General features: G+C 44.3%; 1 protein-coding gene across 1 annotated transcript in view; it reads right to left on the reverse strand.

Moving 5' to 3' along the window:
- LOC149450440 (uncharacterized) overlaps nt 1-25,939 on the reverse strand; it is a 134,270-nt gene that overhangs the window by 69,900 nt on the left and 38,431 nt on the right. Inside the window, exons 18-20 of the mRNA XM_089691948.1 lie at nt 8,362-8,471; nt 5,178-5,330; nt 3,887-4,030 (exon numbers count right to left, since the gene is read on the reverse strand). Of these exons, the coding sequence (XP_089548074.1) occupies nt 3,887-4,030; nt 5,178-5,330; nt 8,362-8,471 (407 nt within the window). The remainder of the gene's footprint in view (nt 1-3,886; nt 4,031-5,177; nt 5,331-8,361; nt 8,472-25,939) is intronic.

Genomic DNA, 25,939 nt, shown 5'->3' on the forward strand with positions numbered 1-25,939 from the left:
TTCCCTGGGAGAGTACCACAATATGGGCCTGCAATTATGTAAGCCAGTATTCCAAGTTTCTAGCTACCACGGTCGCGGCCATGGCCGGCTTCAGATTGTAAAGGGTCCTTCAGGTTGTAAAGGGTCCTCATTAACGGAAACCTCCTTCTTAACGCCTTCGAGAAGAACGGCTTCCTTTCCGGATCCTGCCACTCCTTCCTAATAGTCTCCACCAAAATGTCATGCACAGGAAATATTCTGTGCTTTTGCTCCTCCAAACCCCGATACATTTGGTCATGGAGAGATAAGGTCTTAACCTCCTCAATGTTCAGGGTCTCATATATAGCCTCCAGGAGCTCATCCACCTCCTCTAGGGTTAATTTATACCGGGAGGGACCCCTGCCTTCCTCAGAGGGACCTTCCCCCGCAGATTCCTCTTCAGACTGGGAATCCCTCAATGGCCCTTCCTCCTCTCCAGACACGTGGGGTTCCCTGCTCCTACCTACCGAGGCTATCGGGGGGGAAGGGGGGGTACAGGCTGGGGAAGGGCAAACCGTTCCATGAGGGATTTGAAGGAGTCGAAGGTGCTAGCCAAGTCCTTCACCGACCTGGCTAAGTCCCCCTGTTCCGGCCTCTCCTCCTTCACTAACCCCAGGATGGGCATCCCCGTCTAGGCTCCTGGTGCTTAAGCTTAGCCCGAGCCTTGCCCTGAAAGACACAAAGAAGTTGCAGGAGGGAAGCCTGACAAACCTAACCTCACACCAAGTTTGCCACCCCCCCCTCCTTCCCGGCAGAGCCTAAGGGCCTGCTCCCACTGCAGACCCCCTGCCCTACCCCTTACACACCCCATTACCTGAGGGTCCGGGAATACCCCTTGAGCTAGGGGTCAACAGGTAGGGGAGGCCTCCACTGAGGCACCTTACCTGTGTCTGGCTGGTGCTGGCATCTCCTGGTCCCGGTGCCTCCGACATCCTGCTCAGGAGGGCGGTTGCCTGGTGCTAGCCTGTCCCCCAGGCAGCTGTGCACCGCTATTTAAATCTTGCGCCGCCGTTGTGTGAGGGCCGCGACCGGAAGTTGCAGCCCTGGGCGAAGCCCCACCCCTCTTGTCGGAAATCGCCATCTCCCGACGTCCAGCCCGGCAAAGTCACCTGACCGCTAGCATGGGAAGGAGCGAGACTCCATCCCGATCCTCCCCAGATCTCACCACAGCCTCCCCAACTCGCTGGAGGGGGTCGGGGGGCAAAGATCAGGTACACGCCTTCCCCGTCACCCAGGGTGCGCGCCCACTGCACCGCAGCCTGCCCAGGGAGGATATGAAGCCGGACACTTCGACCTTCACTCCCGGCTGCGTCGAGCCTCTGTCGGCTATCCAGCCCTCGGCTCCCCTGCCGTCTGTGCGATAGCCGGAGGAAACACCTGAATGGAGGTCGGAGGGGAGCTTTTTTTATTTTAGGGTGGTGGTGTTTCCTCAGAGGGGGAGGAGCCGAGGTCTCAAGGTGCTGGCCTGAAAGACGTAAAAGGGGAGGGAAAAAAAAAAAAAAAAAGTGTAGTAACTGTGGAAGATGGACCGGTTGGAAGAGTAGAAGATTCCATTATTAGCTGAGGGCAGGATAGGCTTCCTTGGAGATAGGTTTTCAGAGACCACCTAAAAGTGAGCAGAGTAGGTGATCGTCTGATAAATTGGGGTAGAGAGTTCCAGAGGATAGGGGTAGCTCTGGAAAAGTCCTGGAAGGAGGAGACAAGGGAGCTAGACAGCAGGAGGTCGTACGAGGAGCAGAGAGTACAGTTTGGGTGATATTTAGAGACAAGATCGGTGATGTCATTTGGGGCAGAGTTATAAATGGCTTTATACGTTGTTAATTTTTTGAATTTTATCCGTTGGGCAATGGGAAGCCAGTGGAGGGATTATCAGAGAGGGGTGGCAGATACAGAACGGTTAGTAAGGTGGATAAGTCTGGCAGCAGCATTCATGATAGACTGAAGAGGGGATAGCCTGCGATGAGGCCGGCCAATGAGGGAGTTGCAATAGTCAAGATGAGATAACAAGGGAGTGAATAAGTTGCTTAGTGGTTTCCGAGGTTAGGAACGGGCGTATCTTGGAGATGTTGGAGGTGAAGTCTACAAGATTTGGACAATGATGGATTTGGGGGTGAAAGGACAGATGGGAGTCTAGGATTACACCTAGTACCCTGGCATGAGGGGAAGGACTGATTATTGTGTTTGATTTTGGAGAAGTCAGGAGAGGGGGCACAGGCAGGGGGGATTACTAAGAGCTCAGTTTTGGAAAGATTGAGTTTGAGGAAGTGGAGTGACATCCATGCCGATATGTTACTTAGTAGGTTAGTAATGCAAGAGGAGACTGAAGGGGTGAGGCGAGGGGTAGAGAGATGTGTGTCATCAGCATAGAGAGTACTTAAAGCCATGGGAGTTTATCAAGTGACCAAGGGAGGAGGTGTAAATGGAGAAGAGAAAGGGTCCAAAGACAGAACCTTGAGGGACCCCTACAGAAAGAGGGAGTGAAGAGGAGGAGGCAGTGTTCTAGGCAATGCTGAAGGAGCACTGCGATAGGTAAGAGGAGAACCAGGAGAGCAGAGTGAGACCAAGAGAGTGGAGTTTGAGGGGATGGTCAACCATATCAAAAGCCTCAGAGGAGGTCAAGTAGTAAGAGTACAGAGTAGTGACCATTGGTTTTAGCTGTTAGTAGATTAGCGAGTTGCATGCACAGCTGTATATAGCAGGAGGACCTGATTTTTTTTTTCTTCTAATGCAGTTCAGTATCCCCCCGCCAAAGACCAGGCAGTAAAAGGAGGAGCAGCAGATTTTTGAGATGTTATGCATCAAGTCTGCACACTCCTCCTATCAGCATGTTCCTTGTTAGCACATCAGCACTTTAGCTTATATGATTGGCTTTTCGGATTGCCTTCCCCTACAGTCTGAGCTGTGCTACATAGGGGATTATGAGAAGCTCATACCAAGTAGAACTAAGACACCAACACAGCTTGCTTTTGTAACATACTGTGGAAACTGTTGACACTCTAAAAATTCTGCATATTAATTATATTAATGGAAATTAAAGCATAGGAAATAATCTTACTGTAGTCAGTGGGGTAGAAGCACCATTTGTCCCCGGGAATGGAGGAGTTGAAGCAGCATCCTCTGGAATGGCATTCTTCGGAACCAATTCCTGGATATCCACAGTCTGTTCTAGTTCCTTGATATCCACAGCCTGTCCTGTCAGCTGGCCTCACCAAGCTTTGATCATATGGCCTCACCAAGCTTTGATCATCATCTATGAAGAATAATTGATAATATTGTATTTGAAATGGCAATTCATGTTAACTGGCTGCACAGAAAAGTTTTCAGAGCCTTTGGGGGGTACTAATTTTTATACACATTCTTGACTTAAAGGGTAAGTGCACTTTCAGATATGGTGAGCCTAGTCGTTTTACCCCCATTGCCCTGACCTACAGGATTCCACCCTTCCCCTTCACAGATCATAGAGATCCGGATGTTTTACAATCAGCTGTGAAAGGCTCCCTCTCCTGGCTGTGCATGCACATGAAGTCCATGAGGCTGTAATTGGGACCCATCCTGGCTGGGAGCTGAAGGTAAAAAAGCCACAGAGGAATCTAGGGGGCTATAATGTACATACGTGGCTAGGAGAGAAGCCTTTCACCTATGGAGGTAAACAATTGAAGCCACAGTTCTTGGATCTAGGCATGTATACATGTGGGGGGGGGGGGGGGGGGGGGGAGGTTAAGCCTTAAGACTATCAGAGGTAAATCTATAGCTCTTTTCAGAATGGGCTGCCTTAACGTGACACATGTCAACCACATGTGAACACACCACAAAGTAGATGGGCCCTTAGTCTAAAGGATTTTATTGGCTATGTGATGCAATAACTTACCGAGTTGTTTTGGGAAGAAGCACCATTTAACCCTGCGAATAGTGGAGTTAAAGCAGCATCCTCTGGAATGGCACTCGCTGGCATTAATTCCTGGGTATCCGCAATCGGTTCTTTTGGCTGGACTCACTGCACACTGAGCCTCATCTGAAACGGGTAATAAAAAAGCATTTTTTATGATGCCATGGTGTGGTTTAAAGGGGGGATCCACATTAAAAAAATTAGGAATTCCTTGTCATGTTGCCAAGCAGGGAACGACCCTTCGTTCAGCTGAAAAAGCTAGTTTGCTGATCTGCTGGTTTCAACATTACACAAGTCACTGGCCTAGAATAAGTAGATGAGGAGTTCTGTCCTTAAAAAAATATCTGAACCCCAAAATAAGTATTGTGTCCTTAGTTGTAGTGGCTGCATTAATTTTTGTTTCAGGGTTTCTTTTCAACTGGTAATCCTGCAAATAGCCCATTTCCTGGCTCTTTGTGGCTATGCTTACTACTCCACTGTATCTATAGGGTAAGGGCATAAAGGTGCTCAATGTAATTCTTTGGCTACTAGATGGCTCCAGAGTCATTGTAATGGGTTAGGTACAGGACCATTTGGACTAACAGGCAGTGTTAGTGCCATCGGAGCCAGTAGAGCTCCCCATAGGTAGGATGCCAGTTAAGGAAGTACATGGTGTTAATGTCAACCTTGCATCTACAGTTAGAGAGCAGCCCATACTTTACAGGGGTTGTCCTGAGTACTGCATCCCTAGTCAGGGATGTACATAGCCCATAAAGTTTAGCCTGCCCCAAGTCAGTGGTCTTTAAACTGTCAGATATGGCCCTTTGCTCACCGTTATCCAGCCATTGGGGCACTATTCCTCCCCCTGACACAAACAATGGGGCACTTCTCCCACTAATGCCAAGGAACAGGCGATCTTCCCACTGATACCAAAGAAGAAACACTATTCCTGCTACTAGTACCAATGACAAGACACTATTCCTACCACTAATAATGGGGCACTATTCCTCCCCACTGATACCAACAGGTTGGGCACTTCCTCCCACTGACCACAGTATTTTTTTTTTATTCCCACTGACCAAGCCTAAGGCATTTTCTACTCCCACTGGCCACAGCCCACCTATAGTCTGAAGGACTGTAAATTGGCTTTGTTTAGAAGGCCCTTGCTCTACTTTACTTTCTATTGAAGGAGATTAAGGAACAGACCAAAATGTTTTAGCAATAACAGCAAAGATAGTTCACGATATTATTCTGTGGCAGATTCCGGTAATGTTTGTTCTGTGGTAGTACTCACTGTCAGAGTTAGTGTAGTAGCACCAGTTCACCCCCCGTACACTGGTATTGAAGCAGCACCCTCTCTTGGCACAGTCTGAAGAGCTTATTCCAGGGTATCCACAGTTTCTTCGCTCATATGGAGAGCCGTCACACTCATTCGGTGCTATTATATCTAAAACCACAATAGGAAGAATTGTGCAAGTATTTCAGTACTAAATATTCCATACAAGTAAAGCTCCACACTTCCTATGTGCACTTCTCAATCATCTGCGATGGAGACATCTAGGGAGTCCAGTTATGTGTTTTGAAGAATATTGTATCAAAGGCAACAAAGCTAATAAAGGGGTTGGAGGGCATCAGTTATGAGGAACAACTACAGAAATTAAGGTGCATCCTTGGTAGGAGGAAAAAAAAAAAAAAAAAAAAAAAAAACCACACAAAATACACAGAGGTCTTGCTATTCCATAGCCCAATTACATCTGTAAAGGACACACGATATGTTGGTAAAGTAAAGCACATCCCTGCCACAACCCCAGTTACACTGACTACAAAGATCTCATGTGCAGAAAATGACTGGCAAAGCCGCCAGGGGTCACTAAACTTTCTAAACAAAAGGCCAGTTTATGATTGTTCAGACTTTAGGGGGATTGGACTGTGGCTAGTGGAAGTAGAAAATGCCCCAGCATCAGTAAATGTGTCAGGCTTGGTGGCAAAGTGTTTGTGGTCAGTGGGAGGGGAATCATGTCCATCATTGGTATTAGTGGTAGAAAATGTCCCATCGTACGCATTCGTGGGAATAACAGTGCCCCATCATAGGGGTCAGTGGGAGGAATGGTGTCTTGTACCAGTAGGAATTAGTGCTTCAAGAGCCAAATAAAGGCTTGCAAGAGCTGAAGTTTGGGGGAGCACTGGACTAAACCACACAAGTACTTTAACCTCTATTTTCCCTTATAATTGGCTTATACAAAACAAATGAAATACAGTGTTTGGATAAAAGTTTAGAGCAGCATAACAGTTAGTAAAATATATTTTGTATAGAGATACAATTTAGGTCAAAAATGACAACTGAGGGTGCCAGAAGGACAGCGGGATTTGGTCTCAAATGAGGGACAATTGGGGGCTTTGCAATTAAAAACAAAATGTTTTAGTTTTTCCAAATCAAGAGATTTAATTCCATCAATGCTTTGCTGCAAAAAAGTGAGGTTCTGCAGTGTTGGAGCAAATAACATTCAGTATGTTGGTTATTATTCAAACATGTGACATGGACCTTAGACTAATCAGCCCCATTTCTGTATGCTTTTTTAACTTAGGAGGTGAAATTACTTACATAAGTCTTCCTCACCACTTCCATTTTCAGTAGCCAAACTCGGAAGTCCTAGAAATGTGGCAGTCACCAGAAGGAGCCATAGCTTGGGCGTCATGATGGTGCTTTTATCTGGTTTAGTGACAGGACAGACAGCAACTGACTTTTCTTGTTATATACATTTATAGTGTTTGCAGAAAATGCGTAGGGTCAATATCGAAGCAGAAAATATTTCATAAACCATGCAATTTATCCAACACAGAGCAGTGCTTTTTCTCTTGTGTTGCTAGAATCCCAACACAGGACAGATAGTCGTTTCTATAGGGTGTATTGTACAGTTATATTTCAGCAAATAATTACTATTGAATAAAGACATGTATAGCATATTGGTAGGTACACCTTAATAGGTCATCAGTAGATAAGGATCATGTAACTGGCAACTAATACTGAAATAATGCAATTTGTTTGGTACTCTGGGGTGGACCTGTAAACCTAGAAATATAAGTGCTGCCATTGTTGACTTGTTTCTAAAGCTGTAGACTGCAGGATATCACTCTGATGACCTTGTGAGTCACTGGCCAGGAACAAACATGTAGGATAGGAATGGAAACTTTTAGACTTTCTTTGCTTTCTTTTAGGACATTTGCTAGATAGTGAGGCCAGGATCAAGATTTTTCTTTGCCTTTGCAGGTTTTTCTTAAATCTATTAAAGCTGGATTTTGGCCTTGTCACTGAAGGCGATGTTCCTCATCTCAAAATGCTGCCTCTCCCCTACACCACTCCACCCTACACTGGCAATGAATAATCTGAGAAGTCAATATAAGCCTTTATATATTTATACTACCTTTAAATAAAAACTATTCCTTAATATATAACAATTCAAATGGAGAGGGTAGATTAGTGGTTTTCAACTTATGAGCTAAAGGGGGGTTCAGTTTGGCTCCTGACATTACTAAAAGGCTACACAAAATGTTCAATATATAGAATGCTTGATAGGACTGTCAGAAACTGCAGAACTAATAGAGGAAATGAAGGTCAGAGAGTCTTAACATGCTGTATTTTTGGCTTGTGAATGCTGCAAAAGACAACACAAAACTAAGAAAACATTACATGAGGCTAGTAGTGATCAATGTTATTACCCCAATGTTTCCCCTACAGATTGATGAGATCTGAGAGCCACACAATGTACCAAGGGCAACATGTGGCCCTCAGGCTGGTCATCAGGGGGAGGTAGATCTTAGGAATGTCCAGTACGTATATAAAACAAGAAGACTTTTGCATGCTCATCTGCATTCTCATAGTTTTGAGCAGAAGGCTCAATGCAAGGCTTGTATGTGCCATGCTTGTGACACTGGCATCAAAAGTCCTATTTAAGCTGGATTGCTGTGTGGTCTTCAGCTAGTTCCTGCTTCACCTGTGCCCTAACCTGCTAGATTTGTCTTCCCATGCATGACCTGACTTGCCTCTAACCTGTCTTTAGATTCCTGCCTACCTGCTGTGACCTCGGCTCGTACCCTTATTATGCTTTTGCTTCATGTTCCTGTGCCTTACTACTGAGGTGTTGATGGGGTTCTACAAATGAGGTGGGTGCACAGGTTGTCAAACTCAGCCTGCCGCTAAAGGACTCTGGTCCCATTGTAGTATGGCAAGGAGACATTTGTAATTAGGTGTTAACTCCTCTTTTAGAGAAACCCCTCCACTGGTGATGTAAAGGGTGGAAATAATGCATGCATAAATGTCAGTGGTGGGTGGAGCTAAGAGTAGATGGGGCATGGGAGGGAGATACCCCAAAGCTGCTGTCTCCTGCAGTACTAATTAAAAAGGCTCTTTGCAGGGGTGAAGTGCCAGGCTTGTTGGCACAGAACATGAAAATAGCTGTAGTTGCCTTGTCTCGCCTGACCTTCTGAAGGAGCCTTCACCCGGGAGCCTAAAGCCTTGAAGGCCTGGACAGAGGTCACTGATGTGAATAATGGTAGTATCCCAATGGGGAACATACCGGGCCGGGCAGAGCTATAGAAGGAACGTCAGGAAGACACTGGTATACTGAGAGCACCATGATCTCTCCTGACCCTCAGCTACAGGTCCTTTAACTTGGTGATGGAAGCTGAAGGCCAGTATACACAGGGAAGGGGTTCCAACTCTGGGGTGCTCCCAAGGAGAGGAACAGAGGTGTAGAGGGAAGATTGCTTAAAAGACATGTGCCTGCGTTCTGCACTAAAATGACTGCTGCAGAACCTTGCACGTGCATTCCATGCTGAAGGTTCTGCTAGTATGTCAATGTGATCTGTCACGGAAGATTTACAGTACAGTGCAGAATATAGCATTTGTGCATGGACATTCCTTTATTCTCAGATATTCAGGCCAGGGATGTCATGAGCAGGCCTCAGACCAGGAGTATAACACAATTCGGTGGAGAGCTGAGCTCAATAACAGGTGGGTGGCTGTCCTATCAGAAGAACTTTTAGAGCTCAGTGACAAAACCTGCCCAACCTCAGTCTTCCTTACATGCATTTCTAGTTCTCAAATGGAATATTAATTACCATTCTCAGAGCATGGGGTATTGCGCATGAGAGTGTAAAGAAGCCATCTGATTATTATGCTTGTTTCACATTGTAAGGGCTGAGATGTCCGTTGGGCCCTGATTACTTAATACCAGAGCTGCCAATAGAGGGATACAGACAGCTCAGGCATTTGGCCCCCCTGACGACTTATAGGAGCTATTGCCTGTGGGCAGCTCAGAGTCCTCCATCCCTCCACCCCCTGGTCCTTTCTCAACGCTTCATCACTGACTACAAATCCCAGAATCTCCCACTTGTGATGGAGGGGCACGTCTGGTTGGAGCTCACAATGTGGGAAGTATGGAGCTGTAAGCCATGCACAGAAGCACATGGCACTGAGACAACCATTTTAGAAGAGGGCTGGTGGGCAAACTCCATAAAGGTGAGGCTCTCAACACAAATCCCAGATACAAGGGAGAGATGCAGGGTAGCAGTATTGAGATACAGAGTGTAGGTGATGCACAGGGTGTAGAGATGGAGTATTGGGGATGCAGGCAGTACAGAGTGTTGGAGTACTGGGGTGCAAAATGTTGGAGTATTGAGGTGCAGAGTTCAGGTGAAGCATGAAGTGCAAAGTGCTGGAGTGTTGGAGATATAGGGGATACAGAGTGTTGGGAGTATTTGAATACAGGGTGTTCAGATAAGGTGTAAACGGATATGCAGGAGGTACAAAGTGCAGGGTAGTGGGGGATTGCATGGGGAGATACTGGGGCCTTGTTAGGCAGGATGTACAAGACAAACAACAAAAGATAAAGTTCAAATGCAACTTGCTAGCCAACCAAAATTAACCTGTAACAGTATGCGTTAACAGGTGTTTAGATAGCACACATTTGCAAATAAATACGCATGCTACAGAGCCACGTCACTGCACCCAGATATGCTTTAGTCTTAACTCTACAAATTGTGAGAGCCCCCATAGTATAGGCACATGTATTTAATGAATAGACCAGGGGGAGGTGAACCTGAGGGAGCCCAGACACCCAGCATGTAGCACAATGGCAGCTAGGGTGTCCAGTGCACCTCCACACCAACAATTCAGCAGTACAAAAAAAAATGGCCACTGCCCTAGTCTAACTGGCCTTCACAGAAAGGAACACATGGACAGGCGACGCATGTCAAACAAGAGAAAAAGTTCCCAATTCAACTTGCCAGCCAGCTTGCAAACAAACCAAATTAACCTGTCTAACAGTATGCAATAAAAACAGGGGCTTAGTTAGCACACATTTGCAAATACATACATAAGCTACAAAGCCACATCACAGCACCCCGATATTGTGTAGTCCTACCTCTACAAATTGTGAGAGTCCCTATAGTAGAGGCACATGTATTTAAAGGATAGACCGAGGCAGGTGGACCCAAGGGAGCCCACCCCTCCTTAAAGGTACAGGAACGCACTGGACACTCAGTATAAAGCACAATGGCAGCTAGGGTGACCAGTGCGCCCCCTCACCAACAAATCTGTAGAGCTAGGACTATCGGGGTGCTGTGATGTGGCTCTATAGCTTACATATGTATTTGCAAATGTGTGCTAACTAAACCCTTGTTTTTAATGCATACTGTTAGGTTAATAACAGGGGTGGCACAGTGGCTTAGTGGTTAGCACTTCCACCTGCCAGCACTAGGGCCATTGGTTCAAATCCCAACCACAGCACTACCCACCTGGAGCTTGCCTGTTCTCTCTGTGCCTGTGTGGGTTTCCTCCAGGTACTTCAGCTTCCTTCCATACTCCAAAGACATGCTGGTAAGTTAATTGGATCCTGTCCAAATTGTCCCTAGTATATTAATGTGAGTCAGGGACCTTGGATTGTACACCCCTTGAGGGTTAGGGACTGATGTGAATGTACAATATATATATTTATATGTAAAGCACTGCAGAAATTGATAGCACTATATAAGTACCTGAAATAAATAAATAATTCAGTTTGTTTGCAAGCTGGATCTTTTCTCTTTTGTTGTTTGACATGCGTCACCCTTCCATGTGTTCCTTTCTGTGAAGGCCAGTTATAGACTGGGGCAGTGGCCTTATTTTGTACTGCTGAATTGTTGGTGAGGGGGTGCACTGGACACCCTAGTTGCCATTGTGCTACATGTTGGGTGTCCGGTGCGCTCCTGTACCTTTAAGGAAGGGTGGGTTCCCTCTGATTCACCTGCCCCTGGTCTATTGTGCGGGCAACATTTTGCGTGGGCACGAGAGCCCATTCATTTGAATGGACTCCCATACCCCATTACACGCAGGGAAGAAGTCCCTGCACTTCTTCTAAAAACGCAGCCCGCACGGGACCACACCACCCACACAGATGTGAACCTAGACTAAATACATGTGCCTCTACTATGGGGGCTCTCAAAATTTGTAGACTTAGGACTACAGAATATCGGGGTGCTGTGATGAGGATCTGTAGTTTACGTACATATTTGCCCCTGTTTTTAACACATACTGTTAGATTAATTCGGTTTGTTTGCAAGCTGACTGGCACGTTGAGCTCGGAACCTTTCTCTTTTGTTGTTTGACATGCGGCGCCCTTCCATGTGTTCCTTGCTGTGAAGGCCAGTTATAGACTGGGGCAGTGGTCATTTTTTGTAAGGATGTACAAGACCCCATGTTTCTAATGGTGGTCCTGCTTACTACACTGCACTGGGCCTATTTTCAGGGATGGTTTTATAGCAGTATCTAAGGCTGGCCATACACTATACAATTTTCTGTTCAATTTCTGCCCAATTTCCTTTAGATTTACCATCAACTATGTAATGCAAGGGCCTGCTTAATTGGATACAATTGAAAGTGTTGTTTAGGTTTGACCTTTTGACATATTATATGGTTTTTGGTAAATGTAAAGCAATATTCTAAAGAAAGTTGTATAATGTATGGCCAGCCTAAGACAGAATTTAGTAGATTGCTGAGCAAATAAAAAATCTGTGGAACAGAGGAGCCCAGTGACTACAGACATTATTAGGACAATTACAGCTCCCATCTACCTATCTCTGGATTCAAGGCAAGACTCCCTATTTCAAGCTGGACTCACAGTACACACTATGTGCACTACTTTTAGGTTCACATTGCTCTGAGCATTTTTTACACACATGGTGCTAAAACCGACAAGTAAAAATAAGAGTATAGTGAGCGCTCCTAAGGGTAGCTGCTAAAACACCAAGAGGTACCAATATGGCTCTAAAAGATCAAAAAACAAATATAGGGTGTAGTGCTGTAAAAATGTAAAATTACAGGTATTCCAATAAGTCCACATATAATAGTCATAAATGCATGTAAAAACCATAAACGAATATAAAGTCTTAAAACGGAAGAAAATGCAGCAGATGAACTTGTGACTCCAACCGATAGTAAAAAATGCGCACTCAGCGGAAACGCATGGATATTGCGCGTAAATATAAAACCTCAAGGTATACTGGACAATCCGGTGAACTTTTTCCTATGGTGCAGTCATCCAGCCGTTAGGGAAGTATTTAAATCCACTGGTTCCAGAGGTCCCCTTAAAATTGGTGAGATGATCAGCCTGGATATGGGGCTCCTATTCCTCCGGATATGCTGGATACTAACAGGTACCTGTGGGCTTAATAGCTCCAGATAGGAGCCACAAAACAAGTGCCCATAGTGTAGTAGATTAAATATCTTTATTGTAGTACCGCATAAAACAGACAGGGTATAGTGGTGAGCAGAAATAACACACTATACCTTCATTAAAATGGCCGCCGGGGCTTCCTTCCAGCTCCAGGCGGCAGTAGTGTCATGTGCTGTCTGGTTCAGAACACATTTTAGCCGTCTGCCGTGGGCGCTTTCTTTTTAGACGCTGCTCAATAGTAAATCTCAGTGTGGAGTCCTCTGACAGACGGCACTCAATCGTGTCTACTGTGATTAACAAACAGCACTATTTGGAGCTAGGCATATCTCTATGTATTCTAATGTGATTTCCTTAGTTCTGTTGATTCAGTTTTTGTTTCTTATCCTTTATAATTTTCATTATAATGATTTTACATATTTCGAAGGTCACTCTAGATCAGCAATGGGCAAACTACGGCCCGCGGGCCGTATACGGCCAGGCGGACCTTTTAATCCGGCCCGCGGAGCTAGGCTCCCGCTAGGCTCCTCTCACAGTCCGCCCTGAAGACCGGTGTAGCATGAAAATCTGTCTCCTATGAGGATCTGTCCCCCTCGACATATCTGCGCATGTGCCGGAGATCGCCGATCGGCTGCTAATGCCTGAAACTGGCACATGCGCAGATACGTCGAGGGGGACAGATCCTCATAGGAGACAGATTTTCATGCTACACCGGAACGGCGCAGGAACACGGCGAGAGGAACGCGCAGAGCAAAGGTAAGTGAATTGACACAGGGGGGACTTGGGGACTTAATATGGGGGATGAATTAATATGGGGAATGAATTACTATATGGGGGATGAATTACTCTGGGGGATGAATTACTATATGGGGGATGAATTACTATATGGGGGATGAATTACTATGGGGATGAATTACTATGGGGGGATGAATTACTATATGGGGGATGAATTACTATATGGGGGATGAATTACTATGGGGGATGAATTACTATATGGGGGATGAATTACTATATGGGGGATGAATTACTATAGGGGATGAATTACACTATGGGGGATGAATTACTATATGGGGAATGAATTACTATATGGGGGATGAATTACTATATGGGGGGTGAATTACTATGGGGGATGAATTACTATATGGGGGATGAATTACTATGGGGGATGAATTACTATATGGGGGATGAATTACTATATGGAGGATTAATTACTATGCTTACTGTGGGGTAATATTACTATACTTACTATGGATGACACATACACACCATTCATCTACTCTTGGTCCGGCCCCCGGGTCCAATATATGAACCCATTGCGGCCGTCAAGTCAAAAAGTTTGCCCACCCCTGCTCTAGATAATATATATTTTGACAGCTGAATCTAAAAATAAAGGTTCGCAATTAAAAAAAAATTTAAAAAACGGTGTCTGGTCCCCCCTTCCATCCATACCAAGCCCTTCGAGTGTGGTATGGATATTAATGGGTAACTCAACGCCAAATTAAAAAAAAAAAAACAACGTGGGGTCCCCCCAAAATCCATACCAGACCCTTATCTGAGCATGCAGCCCGGCAGGTCAGGAAAGGGGGGGGGAGAGCGAGCGCCCCCCCCAACTGAACCATACCAGGCCACATGCCCTCAACATGGGGGGGTGCTTTGGGGCAGGGGGGCTCCCCCCCAAAGCACCTTGTCCCCATATTAATGGGGACAAGGGCCTCTTCCCCACAACCCTGGCCAGTGGTTGTGGGGGTCTGTGGGCGGGGGGCTTATCAGAATCTGGAAGCCCCCTTTAACAAGGGGGCCCCGAGATCCCGCCCCACCCTACGTGAATGAGTATGGGGTACATGGTACCGCTACTAATTCATAAAAAAAACTAAAAGTGTAGTGTTAAAAATCACAGGACACAGTCTTTGACAAGTCCTTTAATAAAAGAAAAATCTTAAAGAATGTCCCCCGAAGTAGATCCAACGTCAATCACGAAGCCCGCCGCCGGTGACCCGAAAAAAGAAAAAAAAAATTGATTCGCATCTGACGCTGGCTGCCAGCCTTCTGCTGTGAGCCTGGGTGACAGCTCTTAAATATGTAAGAGGTGGGGCCACTCGGGGACATGATCCGAGTGACCCCGCCCCATGTGACATCAGTTTTTTTTTTTTTTCCGGTTGCCGGCGGCGGGTTTCGTGATTGACGTTTGATCTACTTCGGGGGACATTCTATGAGATTTTTCATTTATTAAAGGACTTGTCAAAGACCCTGTCCTGTGTTTTTTTACACTACACTTTTAGTTTTTTTGTGAATTAGTAGCGGTACCATGTACCCCATACTCATTCACGTAAAGGGGGGCCGGGATCTGGGGGCCCCCTTCTTAAATGGGGCTTCCAGATTCTGATAATCCCCCCGCCCGCAGACCCCTACAACCACCGGCCAGGGTTGTGAGGAAGAGGCCCTTGTTCCCATCAACATGGGGACAAGGTGCTTTGGGGGGGGAGCCCACTCTGCCCCAAAGCACCCCCCCGTGTTGAGGGCATGTGGCCCGGTATAGTTCAGGAGGGGGGGAGCTCACTCCTGACCTGCCAGGCTGCATGCTCAGATAAAGTTCTAAAGTATGGATTCTGGGGGGAACCCCACGCTGTTTTTTTTTTTTAAATTTGGTGTGGAGTTACCCCTTAATATCCATACTAGACCCGAAGGGCTTGGTATGGATGGGAGGGGGGACCCCACGCCACTTTTTAAATTATTTAATTTATGGAAATTCTTTAACATTCAGCTGTCAGTGGGGAACCCCGCTGACAGCTGAAACATTAACACATGGTTGTCACTACTAAAATCCCGCATGAGTTATTTTATCAAGTCATGTGGTGTTTTAGTAGTGAAAACCAATGCAGCGTTCATGTTTCAGCTGTCAGCGGAGTTCACCACTGACAGCTGAATGTAAAAGCATTGCAGGGAATTAAAAAAATAATTTAAAAAACGGGCATGAGGAGGTGTCACCTGCTTGCTCATTGGATGCTCAGGGCTCATTCACACATCTCCATTCTTACATAGTAAGGGCTCTTTCACAGGGATTAACAGATTGGGTCTGCTTGCCCGTTTTTCAAGCAGACCCGATCGGAACCTCCATTCTCCTCTATGGAGCGGCGGGTGTAAATGGACATGCGTCCGTTTACAACCATCAACATCCAATCCAATCTGTTCTACCAAAAAGGGATGGATAGGGATCCAATTCCCCTTCTGTCCATTGGATCAGATGAAAATAAACAGGCGGTTCGTTTTTATCTGACCGCCCATTGAGGAGAGCGAGCAGCTCTGTGTCTGCTCTGCACTGTATAAAAGACACCTGTCCACAGGAGCAATCAAACAATCAGATTCCAAACTCTCCACCATGGCAAAGACCAAAGAGCTGTCCAAGGATGTCAGGGACAAGATTGTAGACCTACACAAGGCTGGACTGGGCTACAAAACTATTGCCAAGCAGCTTGGTGAGAAGGTGACAACAGTTGGTGCAATCATTCGCAAAAGGAAGAAACACAAAACAACTGTCAGTCTCCCTAGGTCTGGTGCACCATGCAAGATCTCACCTCATGGAGTGTCAATGATCATGAAAACAGTAAGGAATCATCCCAGAACTAGATCGTGAGGATCTTGTCAATGATCTCCAGGCAGCTGAGACCACAGTCAGCAAGAAATCAATTGGTAACACACTACGCCGACAAGGATTGAAATCCTGCAGTGCCCGCAAGGTCCCTCTGCTCAAGAAAGCACATGTCCAGGCCCATCTGAAGTTTGCCACTGAATATCTGAATGATGCAGAGGAGGACTGGTTGAAAGTTTTGTGGTCAGATGAGACCAAAATCTAGCTCTTTGGCATCAACTCAACTCAACGTGTTTGGAGGAGGAGGAATGCTGCCTATGACCCCAAGAACACCATCCCAACTGTCAAACATGGTGGGGGAAACATTCTGCTTTGGGGGTGTTTGATGCAGTACAGTTGTTCTGTCCCCTCAGCAGAAAAAGGGACAATGGACGGGGCAATGTACTGTCAAATCTTGGGTAAGAACCTTCTTCTCTCAGCCAGGGCATTGAAAATGGGTTGTGGCTTGGTGTTTCAGCATGACAATGACCCAAAACACATGGCCAAGGCAACAAAGGAGTGGCTCAAGAAGAAGCACATTAAGGTCCTTGGAGTAGGCCTAACAGACCTTAATCTGATTGAAAATCTGTGGAGGGAGCTGAAAGTTCGAGTTGCCAAACGTCAGCCCCAAACCTTAAAGAATTGGAGAGGATCTGCCAAGAGGAGTGGGCCAAAATCCCTCCTGAGATGTGTGCAAACCTGGTGGCCAACTACAGGAAATGTCTGATTTCTGTGATTGCCAACAAGGGATTTGCCACCAAGTACTAAGTCATGTTTTGTGAAGGGGATCAATTACTTATTTCCCTAGTGAACATGCAAATCAGTGTATCATTTGTTAGACATGCACTTCTTTTGAATTTTTTGTTGCTTTTCTCTGTTACAATACACCTACCATTCGATTTTTAGACAGATGATTTCTTTGAGAGTGGGCAAACATTCAAAATCAGCAGGGGATCAAATACTAATTTCCTTCACTGTACACTATATTGCCAAAAGTATTGGGAAGCCTGCCTTTACACGCACATGAAGTTTAATGGCGTCCCAGTCTTAGTCCATAGGGTTCAATATTGAGTTGGTCCACCCTTTGCAGTTATAACAGCTTCAACTCTTCTGGGAAGGCCGTCCACAAGGTTTAGGAGGGTGTCTATGGGAAGGTTTTGACCATTCTTCCAGAAGCACATTTGTGAGGTCAGGCACTGATGTTGGACGAGAAGGCCTGGCTCGCAGTCTCCGCTCTAATTCATCCCAAAGATGTCCTATCAGGTTGAGGTCAGGCCAGTCATGTTCCTTCATCCCAAACTGGCTCATCCGTGTCTTTATGGACGTTGCTTTGTGCACTGGTGCGCAGTCATGTTGGAACAGGAAGGGACCATCCTCAAACTGTTCCCACAAAGTTGGGAGCATGAAATTTCCAAAATGTCTTGGTATGCTGACGCCTTAAGAGTTCCCGCCACTGGAACTAGGGGGCCAAGCTCAACCCCTGAAAAACAACTCACCATAATCCCCCCTCCACCAAACTTTACACTTGGCACAATGCAGTCAGGCAAGTACCATTCTCCTAGCAACCACCAAACCCAGGCATGTCTATCGGATTGCCAGACAGAGAAGCATGATTTGTCACTCCAGAGAACATGTCTTTTGCAGCGTGTTTATAAAAGGCACATTTTCTGTGTGATTTCTTAGGCATTCCGGAAACGACAAGTGTGAATAGAACCTTATGAAAAATAAAATTATGTGTAGGACCCACTTACCTCCTTGAGGTAGTTAGTGACCCCCAAGTGTCTTGGTGGGCTGACCTGTAACCCCAGGGTTGCATTTATACTTTTAGTGGGGTGTGAAGAATTGGGTGCCAGTCACTTTTTGAAATCTGAAAGATGCTATGAAGCGATTAGGGTTCAGCATACCCAAAAAGACTAGACGTGGGCTCCAAATTCTCCTTACAGCTCTAAAGACAAAGAACCTTTAGGGCTCATTCACACCGGAACGCAGTGCGGGAAGTCCACATTCCATGCGCATTTCCCGTACCATGTTAAAAAAGCACTGGGTGTGTGATCTGCTGTGGGTGTTAATACAATCCTAATGACACCCCAAATGTAAATCACAAAAGCAATGAGTTTGCCTGCACCAGATCACATGGTATCTCAATTTTGAAAAGTAGTGCATGCACTACTTTTGGTGTGTTCTAGGGTGATTTCAGCCCATTCAAATGAATGGACTGAAAACTGCATAGCACTGATTCACACAGGAATCGCATAGGAGAACGGGCCACTGTGCGATTCAGGTGTGAACTGGAAGTCTATGCATTTGGTATTCTTCCAGCCATAAACATTTGCAGCACACAAACCCTCTGGATGAGCCACTAGACTTCCTACAGTGCCCAAGTATGTACTTTGCTCTTCTGAATTTGCTCCGTCAGATAGTTTTCACCCTCTGGTGCAGCAATCTAAGGTTCGGATTCACTCCTCCCAAAGCCCGGGAGTCAAGAAAGCTTCCAGAAGGTTCTCACAACTATTTGTTAGTAACCAATATGTAGGCAGGTGCAGTCTGTGTCTCCACTGTAGTTGGCATTCGGCAAGCGGTACCACAGCCTGGAAAGGAAGTCAGAGAAACCTACTTTCTCCATGGCTTCCAGGTCTCTGAAGGCAGCGTTTCAGTTGACAGCTCTGCATCCGGGTAATCCTTGGTGGCCATCTTGGTTCAGCAGAGGCTATATAAGTCCCTGCCCCTAGGTTCTGGCATGCATTTGGCGTGGCGCAGAGACAGGTAGCAAGCCCGTTATGGACAAAACTAACAGCAGGGAAAGGTTCCTGACAAGGAGGGAATGTAGAGCTCGCAACTTCTCTGAACATCTTTCTGTTTGGGTATGAGACAGCCAGGCCGCACTGTGCCCCTCATCACAAGCACTGTCAGACCGAAACCTGCTCTTTACTTGCTGCTGGAATCCATGAGTGTCCCTGGTTGGGGTTTGTTGTGACTGTTTGCATTTCTCCAATAAACGCTTTTATTGACTTTGTGTTTTATTGCCGCTGCATCCTACCTACAAGTAGGTGCGCAATCTTTACATCAAATCAATACCTCATTTATGAGAAACTATAATTTAAGTATGAGATAAAAATATCAATGATATCATTAACGAGGCAGCGTGAATACTCATGTGACATAAATATGTAAAATGAAAGTCAATAGTAGGCTAAATAAATGAAATATTAGAACAGGTCCTCAACCAGTGTCAGTGTTTAGCCCTTTAAGGCAATAAAGAAACCTTGTTCTAAATTTGTGTATATCTTGAAATAGACATACAAAGTGCCAAACCACCATTAGTGCAAGCTCCTTACCGCATAGAAATGATGTAACAAAGAGATCAACTGCACTTGAGTATTAGGAAGAAGTGTCAGTCATTCCACAATACTTCAAGCCCCACTCTTCAAATTAAGGAGGTGGTAACTGATCCAATAATGTACACAATTTTCACTGGTCAAATGATGAATAAAAACTGTATAGAGTAATATTGCTAAAACTCTATACTTTGTGTAAAAAATACTCACAAGCATCTCAGAAATAAGGCATATTCTGCCGCGCTGCTGTACACCGGCAGGCGTGATGATGTCACAGGCCAAAGCCCCACCCTACATGTTTTGTTGGCAGACATCATCAGGGTGCAGGAAGGGCATTTTCTATCATTCCAGGGCAGGTGCCACTGACAGTAAATCTCTTAGTGGTTGGCTAGCAAGATTGAAATGTTCATAGCTCAGACCATTGGATCATTTTGCAACAATAGGAGGAAGCAAACAATGATCTGAGATTTAGGGAAACCAATATCAATTAAGGCCGACTACAGCTAAATTTAGGATCTATGACCCCATTGCTGTACAATTTCCAGTGTGACCTGCTTATAAATTTCATGCGACTTGAGAAGTCTATGGCACTCAAGTTGCATGAAAGTCTGATCAGAGAAGTGCAGGGACCTTTTTAAAAGTTGCTGTGAATTGAGTCGTATTGATTGGAACAGCCACAATTAAAATAAATGGATTTTCAATTGTCATGCAACTTTGTGTTATGTGAACTGGGGAAGGGTCCCTACAAATTAATACATAAATTGTCTAAAAAGTGGTTTAATTGGACTTGGTTGAAAATTCTCTTTCGACAAAACTTAAACAAACTTCAATTGATTTCTTGTCATTTCCCTGAGCATTGAATATATTACAGATCAGGGTTGATTTTTACGCTCCCCCCTCTGAATGTCACTGTCCTACTTCTGGTCAACCATGATTCCTCACCAATCACAAAAAGAAAAGGAAAAAAAAAAAAAAATATATCACTATACACTTTTCAGGATTTATGTTTTACCAAAGACATGTAGCAGAATACATTTTGACCTAAATTTATGAAGAAATTCGATTTTTGAATTTTTTATTGTATATGTTTTATAGCAGAAAGTAAAACATTTTTTTTCAAAATAAAGCTCTATTTGTGTGAAGAAAATGAAATAAATTTGGTTTGGGTACAGTGTTGTATGACTGTGCAATTACAAGTTAAAGTAGCAAAGTGCTGAATAGCAAAAAATGACCTGGTTACGAAGGGGGTAAAACCTTCCAGAGCTGAAGGGGTTAAAACAATTCCTGGTGATCCTGCCATAAAGGTCTTTACTAGGGCACTTCCTGTTAAGAGGTGACAATCTATACCCAGTTGTGCACATGTTAATTGGAGAGGCAGGGCAATGACATCACAATCTCCATCTCATCCAACCAGAGAACACATTGCATTCATTGGCATTAATACAAAGTGTTGAATAAATGGCACCCATGCCATGCAGGTAGCTTCCTATGCTCACTAAGCAGCAGGGGAGCTGCTCAGCAGGAACTGGAAGCTAGCGCCCATCATTATAGTGACCATGCCTACTACAGGGATTTCTAGCTGCCCTAGGGATCTCAAAGGTATGGCACATACTATACATATTTACATTGGTTGAAGCTGGACTAATGTAACACCCTGCAGTAATACCAGTTGCAAGATGTTAATTAAGAACAAGATGACAGTGTTTTGCAGTCCAGTTATTCAGACTATTGAAGAAAAGGCTGCTTGGACTTGTATGATGGCAACAGGACTTATGCACTCAGATAGGGAGTGATTAGACTATTTTTCCCAGGAGAGCTGGCAAAGGGGCCAGGGCATATATATTGAGAAGCCCGGGAACTTTACAGGAAAGAATTGGATGGTGAGAGATGGAGGATGGGTGTGTGGAGAAGGTTGTGTGGGACTCTGGAGATCCTGAGCTGGATTGGGTCACTGAGCAGAGACGTAAATAACTGGAGACTGCTGGTGTCTTTGAAGTGTAGGACAGTCAATCCTTCTCGAAGGCAGATCATAGTGCTGTCATTGGAATTGCTCCTTAACAGACATGGGGGGGCCCCCCCCACACAGAGATTACCTCTTACACTACAAAGACAACAGACCAGGTGAGAGGGTTCCATACCCAGATCATTACAAGTTGCAAGTGATGGTGTTAGATGCCAGTTCAATTTAATACACCTTACACTAGAGCTTATCACACTGAGGCCGAGACTGCTTAGCCCACTCTGTATTATGGTATACCAAGTGTCACCAAGATTCTGAAGCCACAGGACTCTGGCTACAGCAGATGCCCTCAGTAGACAAGATTACATTAGTATCTAATTTCAAGTTCCTTCCAATTCCAAAAAGGAACCTGCTTCACCAGACTAGTTCACCATCTTTAGGGCTTCAACCTCTGCTGAAGTTAGCTTCTTCCCCTTTAAAAACACAAAGGATGAAGGCATGAATTAGCTAAGATTGTAGAAAGAAAGCTTAGAGAGAATCTGTCTTTGACTATACCATCTTAAAAGGGATTCTTAAAGGCTTTTTTTTTAATAAAATACATGTCTATACTTAAATGCTTTGTGCAGTGGTTTTGCACAAAGCAGCATTTACAACCACTAAGGAAATCTTGCCCTTACAGAAGGAAGGATTTGAACCTTAATGTGCACCAACTAGGGCCCCATCAAGCCTGCAGAAGATTGGACACCCTTTACTTACGCATAGATACAAAAAAAAAAAAAAAAAAAAAAGAGGGGGGATACTATCGCTCATAACAAAGTATTCATCTCCAAAGTTAAACCCAGTTACCAAGAACCCAAACGTAAATTAGCCTTGGATCTTGATACTTCCCTCCAGCTCAATTGGGGAGAGATCTCAGAAACTGACAGTTAGAGTGCAGAAAGCTAACAGGAGAGCCTGTGAAAGGATGTAGGACACAGAATGAAATCTGAGCTTTCCACTTTAAGGAAAGTTGAGCACAGCCATAACCTTGGATGGGAATATAGTGGAGAACTATGTCTGTATGTGACCAGAGCCATAGTTCCCTCCTGTAACAGTCACCATGTTATACCTGAACTTAACCATATTTTTGGAACCAGGCCTATGGAAACCATTGACTGTTTGAGAATGTGTCACATTGTGCAAAATTTAAGTCGTAAAATGTTTTCAGCCTCTTTGATTTGTTCATTGGGTATTATCAGCACAATGAACCATACATCTGTGTGATGACTTACACCAAGTCAAACATAGATTAAGCTTTAGGCTACTGTCATAAGTGCTAGATTGTTCATGTTCTCTAAGAGAAATACAGTATAGCCAACACCTAGGAAGTGTGGATGGTACAAGCCCTGCTGGTTGGGAATGAGTGGTGGTCTAGTGGAAGAAGGTCCAACTGCTTGGTGGTGATAGGAAAGGTTTCCCTGGTAACCTAGACTCCCATATCTCATGGGCCTCAGGTGTTCTGTGGACTAGGACTGGCACCAGTGAAAATAAGGGAAGCTTCTCAAATGTGAAAGTGTATGACGTGGAATAGGGAACAACTTTAGGTGCATTACAGTTTATTATGAGCCAGTCTATTTCATGGATTATACAGATGCATGGTTAACGGATTAATGGTTGACTGGTTAACACTTGGGCTCACTCCTTACAGATTTGGACCTAAAGGTTGTTTGTACATTCATCAAAAAGGGAACTGGCTGCTACTACAAGTGACAGCTCAATATCTGTTCTTGGGTCAGAAGATGCCACTACATGTCACATTATAGTGCTCAGGCATACAGGCTAGAATTACATATTGTTGGAGGTTTTAATGATTAGCGACAATCAGGGGCAGACTGACCATTCGAGCACTCTGGTACTGCCTGAGGGCCCGAGGTCAGTAGGGGGCCCCATGAAATGCCCCTGGTACTTTATAGGCTTTTTGGGTGCGCTTTGAGCGTGGGCAAGGACACAGGGGCTCCATGAGTTGTCAGTCCGCCCCTGGCGACAACTATCACAGCACCTGCTTACATCCTGAGTGGAGAGTGAGTTGTATTTCCGTACTTGCACCTGGAAGGAACCTGAGAGGAGTAAGTGGTATTGCTGAAGGGAGCGTATACGGCATCTTCCCGTGACGAGATAGTATCCTTAAGGATCATGGGGTGATCCTAAAAAGAGTTGGCCCTTGCGGTCACGGTTTGGAGGTGAGGGGGCATTTCTGCTATTTGAGGATGTCACAAGAGTTGAGACCACCTGTTCATCACTTTTTGAAGTTAAGTGAAGATCAGATAAAAAAAAAATCTCAATGTCCAATAACTTGTGTGGTTGATGTTATTTTTTGAAATTGTGATCAGTGCCAATCTTAATTAATGAAAACCAATTTGATTGCTTTCCCTTAGTCATAAGGGATCACTTATATACATCACATCATTAGTCCCCTATTTTGGGACAGGGGGGGGATTTGTATTTGTATAAAAGGGATTCACAGAGTGTTGCAACAGGCTATTCCTGTGCGTTTCACTAGTTTTGCACTTGACTGGATCCAGATTGGATCAGAGCACTGTGGGTTACTACATATTAATTCACTTATTGCATTATATTTATTAATTTATGGTTTAGTGCTTCACCATTTCATTTATTATAGGCATTTAGGTTGTGGTTTTAAATGCTTGTAAAATGCTTATAAAGTGCCTCAAAACTACACAAGGCATTTGAGAAGCATTTTTAACACTTGTAAAGCCACTCTAATGCCCATAATAAAGCTAATTAACATTAATGCCCATACTAAAGCTATAGGAGCGTCTGGCAAGTTAGGGCTTGTTCACACTTGACTCAATTTCTAAGTGTTCCCAATCATCCTCATGCTGGGTTGTTTGCATCTTTGAGCCATGGATTCAATACAGGTTCTGTTAATTGCAAGTGGATTCTGTGTTTACTGCCACTGCACAACTGTAAGCAAGGGGCTGCTACAGACAAGCTTCCACTGATTTAAATAAGTGGCTTTTTTTTTTTTTTAAATACACAGTAAGCAGGCATGGCTCACTATTGTCACCATCAGGAAATGTGCCCTGAGACATGCTATGCAGCTACCAATGAAGTGTATGCATATTAGAGGCATCAACAGAACAAAATGAATTGGTGAAAAATTCAAATCATTTGCAATACACAGCACTTGTCACTTATTTTGGATTGCACATCTACCATCAGCTTTAACCATTAAGCTACAAAACATTTTTAGATAGGATCTTCCAGTGGATAATCAACTGGCGGGTCCTTCTTACCAATTAGGTCTGCCTATATCAACTTAATAAGACAACACTGAATGCGATGCACAGGATTTTTTTTTATTGAAGTATTGTTTGATTTTTTTTTTGTATATTACATGATCTATGCACTTATTCAATTTTCCAAAAGTATTCAAGGGGAAGATTATTAACTCCAGACACTTCATGGGTTTTCAAGCTGTGCCACGCTACCGTCCTGCAAAAAGTCAAAGTAGAGATGAGTAGCTTTGATTTTACAATGTACTACTACAGATTAGTAAAGTATGTGTAGCCAAAACATTTTACTTTCATTGAGAGATGCTGTTGATTGAAAATCAAAAATCAGAACCAGTGGGTTAAGCTGCCCATTTCTGCTTTTGAATGATCTTCAGTCAACAGCCTTGTCTCAATGAACTCTGAGAAAGTAGAAAATAGTATCAAATACAGTTATTTTTATATTCCTGGTGCCTATCCATGGGACCATACCTGTCATCTGTATGCTGCCATATAATAATCAGGAAAAAGCAAAAACTGTATTAAATACTCACCATTATTTCTTTCCTGGTGCCCATTAATGGCCGCATACAGAAGAGGCATGCTATATGCAGGGACCAGTAAAATTACAAAAAAAAAAAAAAAAATCGAATTTTATTTAGTTTTGGATGGAATAGAGAATGGCTTAAAAAAAAAAAAAAAAAAAAAAAAGCAAAAAATGTCCCCAATGGAAGATTTTTTTGACAGCTGAACAAGTGGAGCACTCTTCTGCACTTATAAAGTTTTCCCACACTTCTGGTTACATTTGAGACAGGAAGGAAAGGAAAATATGTCCAAGGGGATGCAGACAGCAAAATAAACTGAAGTTGATTGTAAACCTTTAATAATCTGTAGCTAAACTCAATTTGCCATGTAGCTGGCCAACCCCTTATTTGATCAAGTCTTACTGTAATAATGCTATATCCTTTGATACCAAATTATGGAGAAATAATTTGGCAATAAATATGAAAACTGAGCTCTTCATTGCAACCTCTATGATGAACGAACAAGTGGAACAGACTTGTCCTCAAGGCAGAACCATGGGGAACATCACTTGCAACTTTAGACCATTCCAAGGATGAGTCATTTATCACTGCCTTCTGGACAGTTTCCTATC

The sequence above is a fragment of the Staurois parvus genome, unplaced genomic scaffold, assembly GCF_062004578.1.
Source record: "Staurois parvus isolate SC_StPar_1 unplaced genomic scaffold, SC_StPar_1.0 ptg000574l, whole genome shotgun sequence".
NCBI classification, from domain to species: domain Eukaryota; kingdom Metazoa; phylum Chordata; class Amphibia; order Anura; family Ranidae; genus Staurois; species Staurois parvus.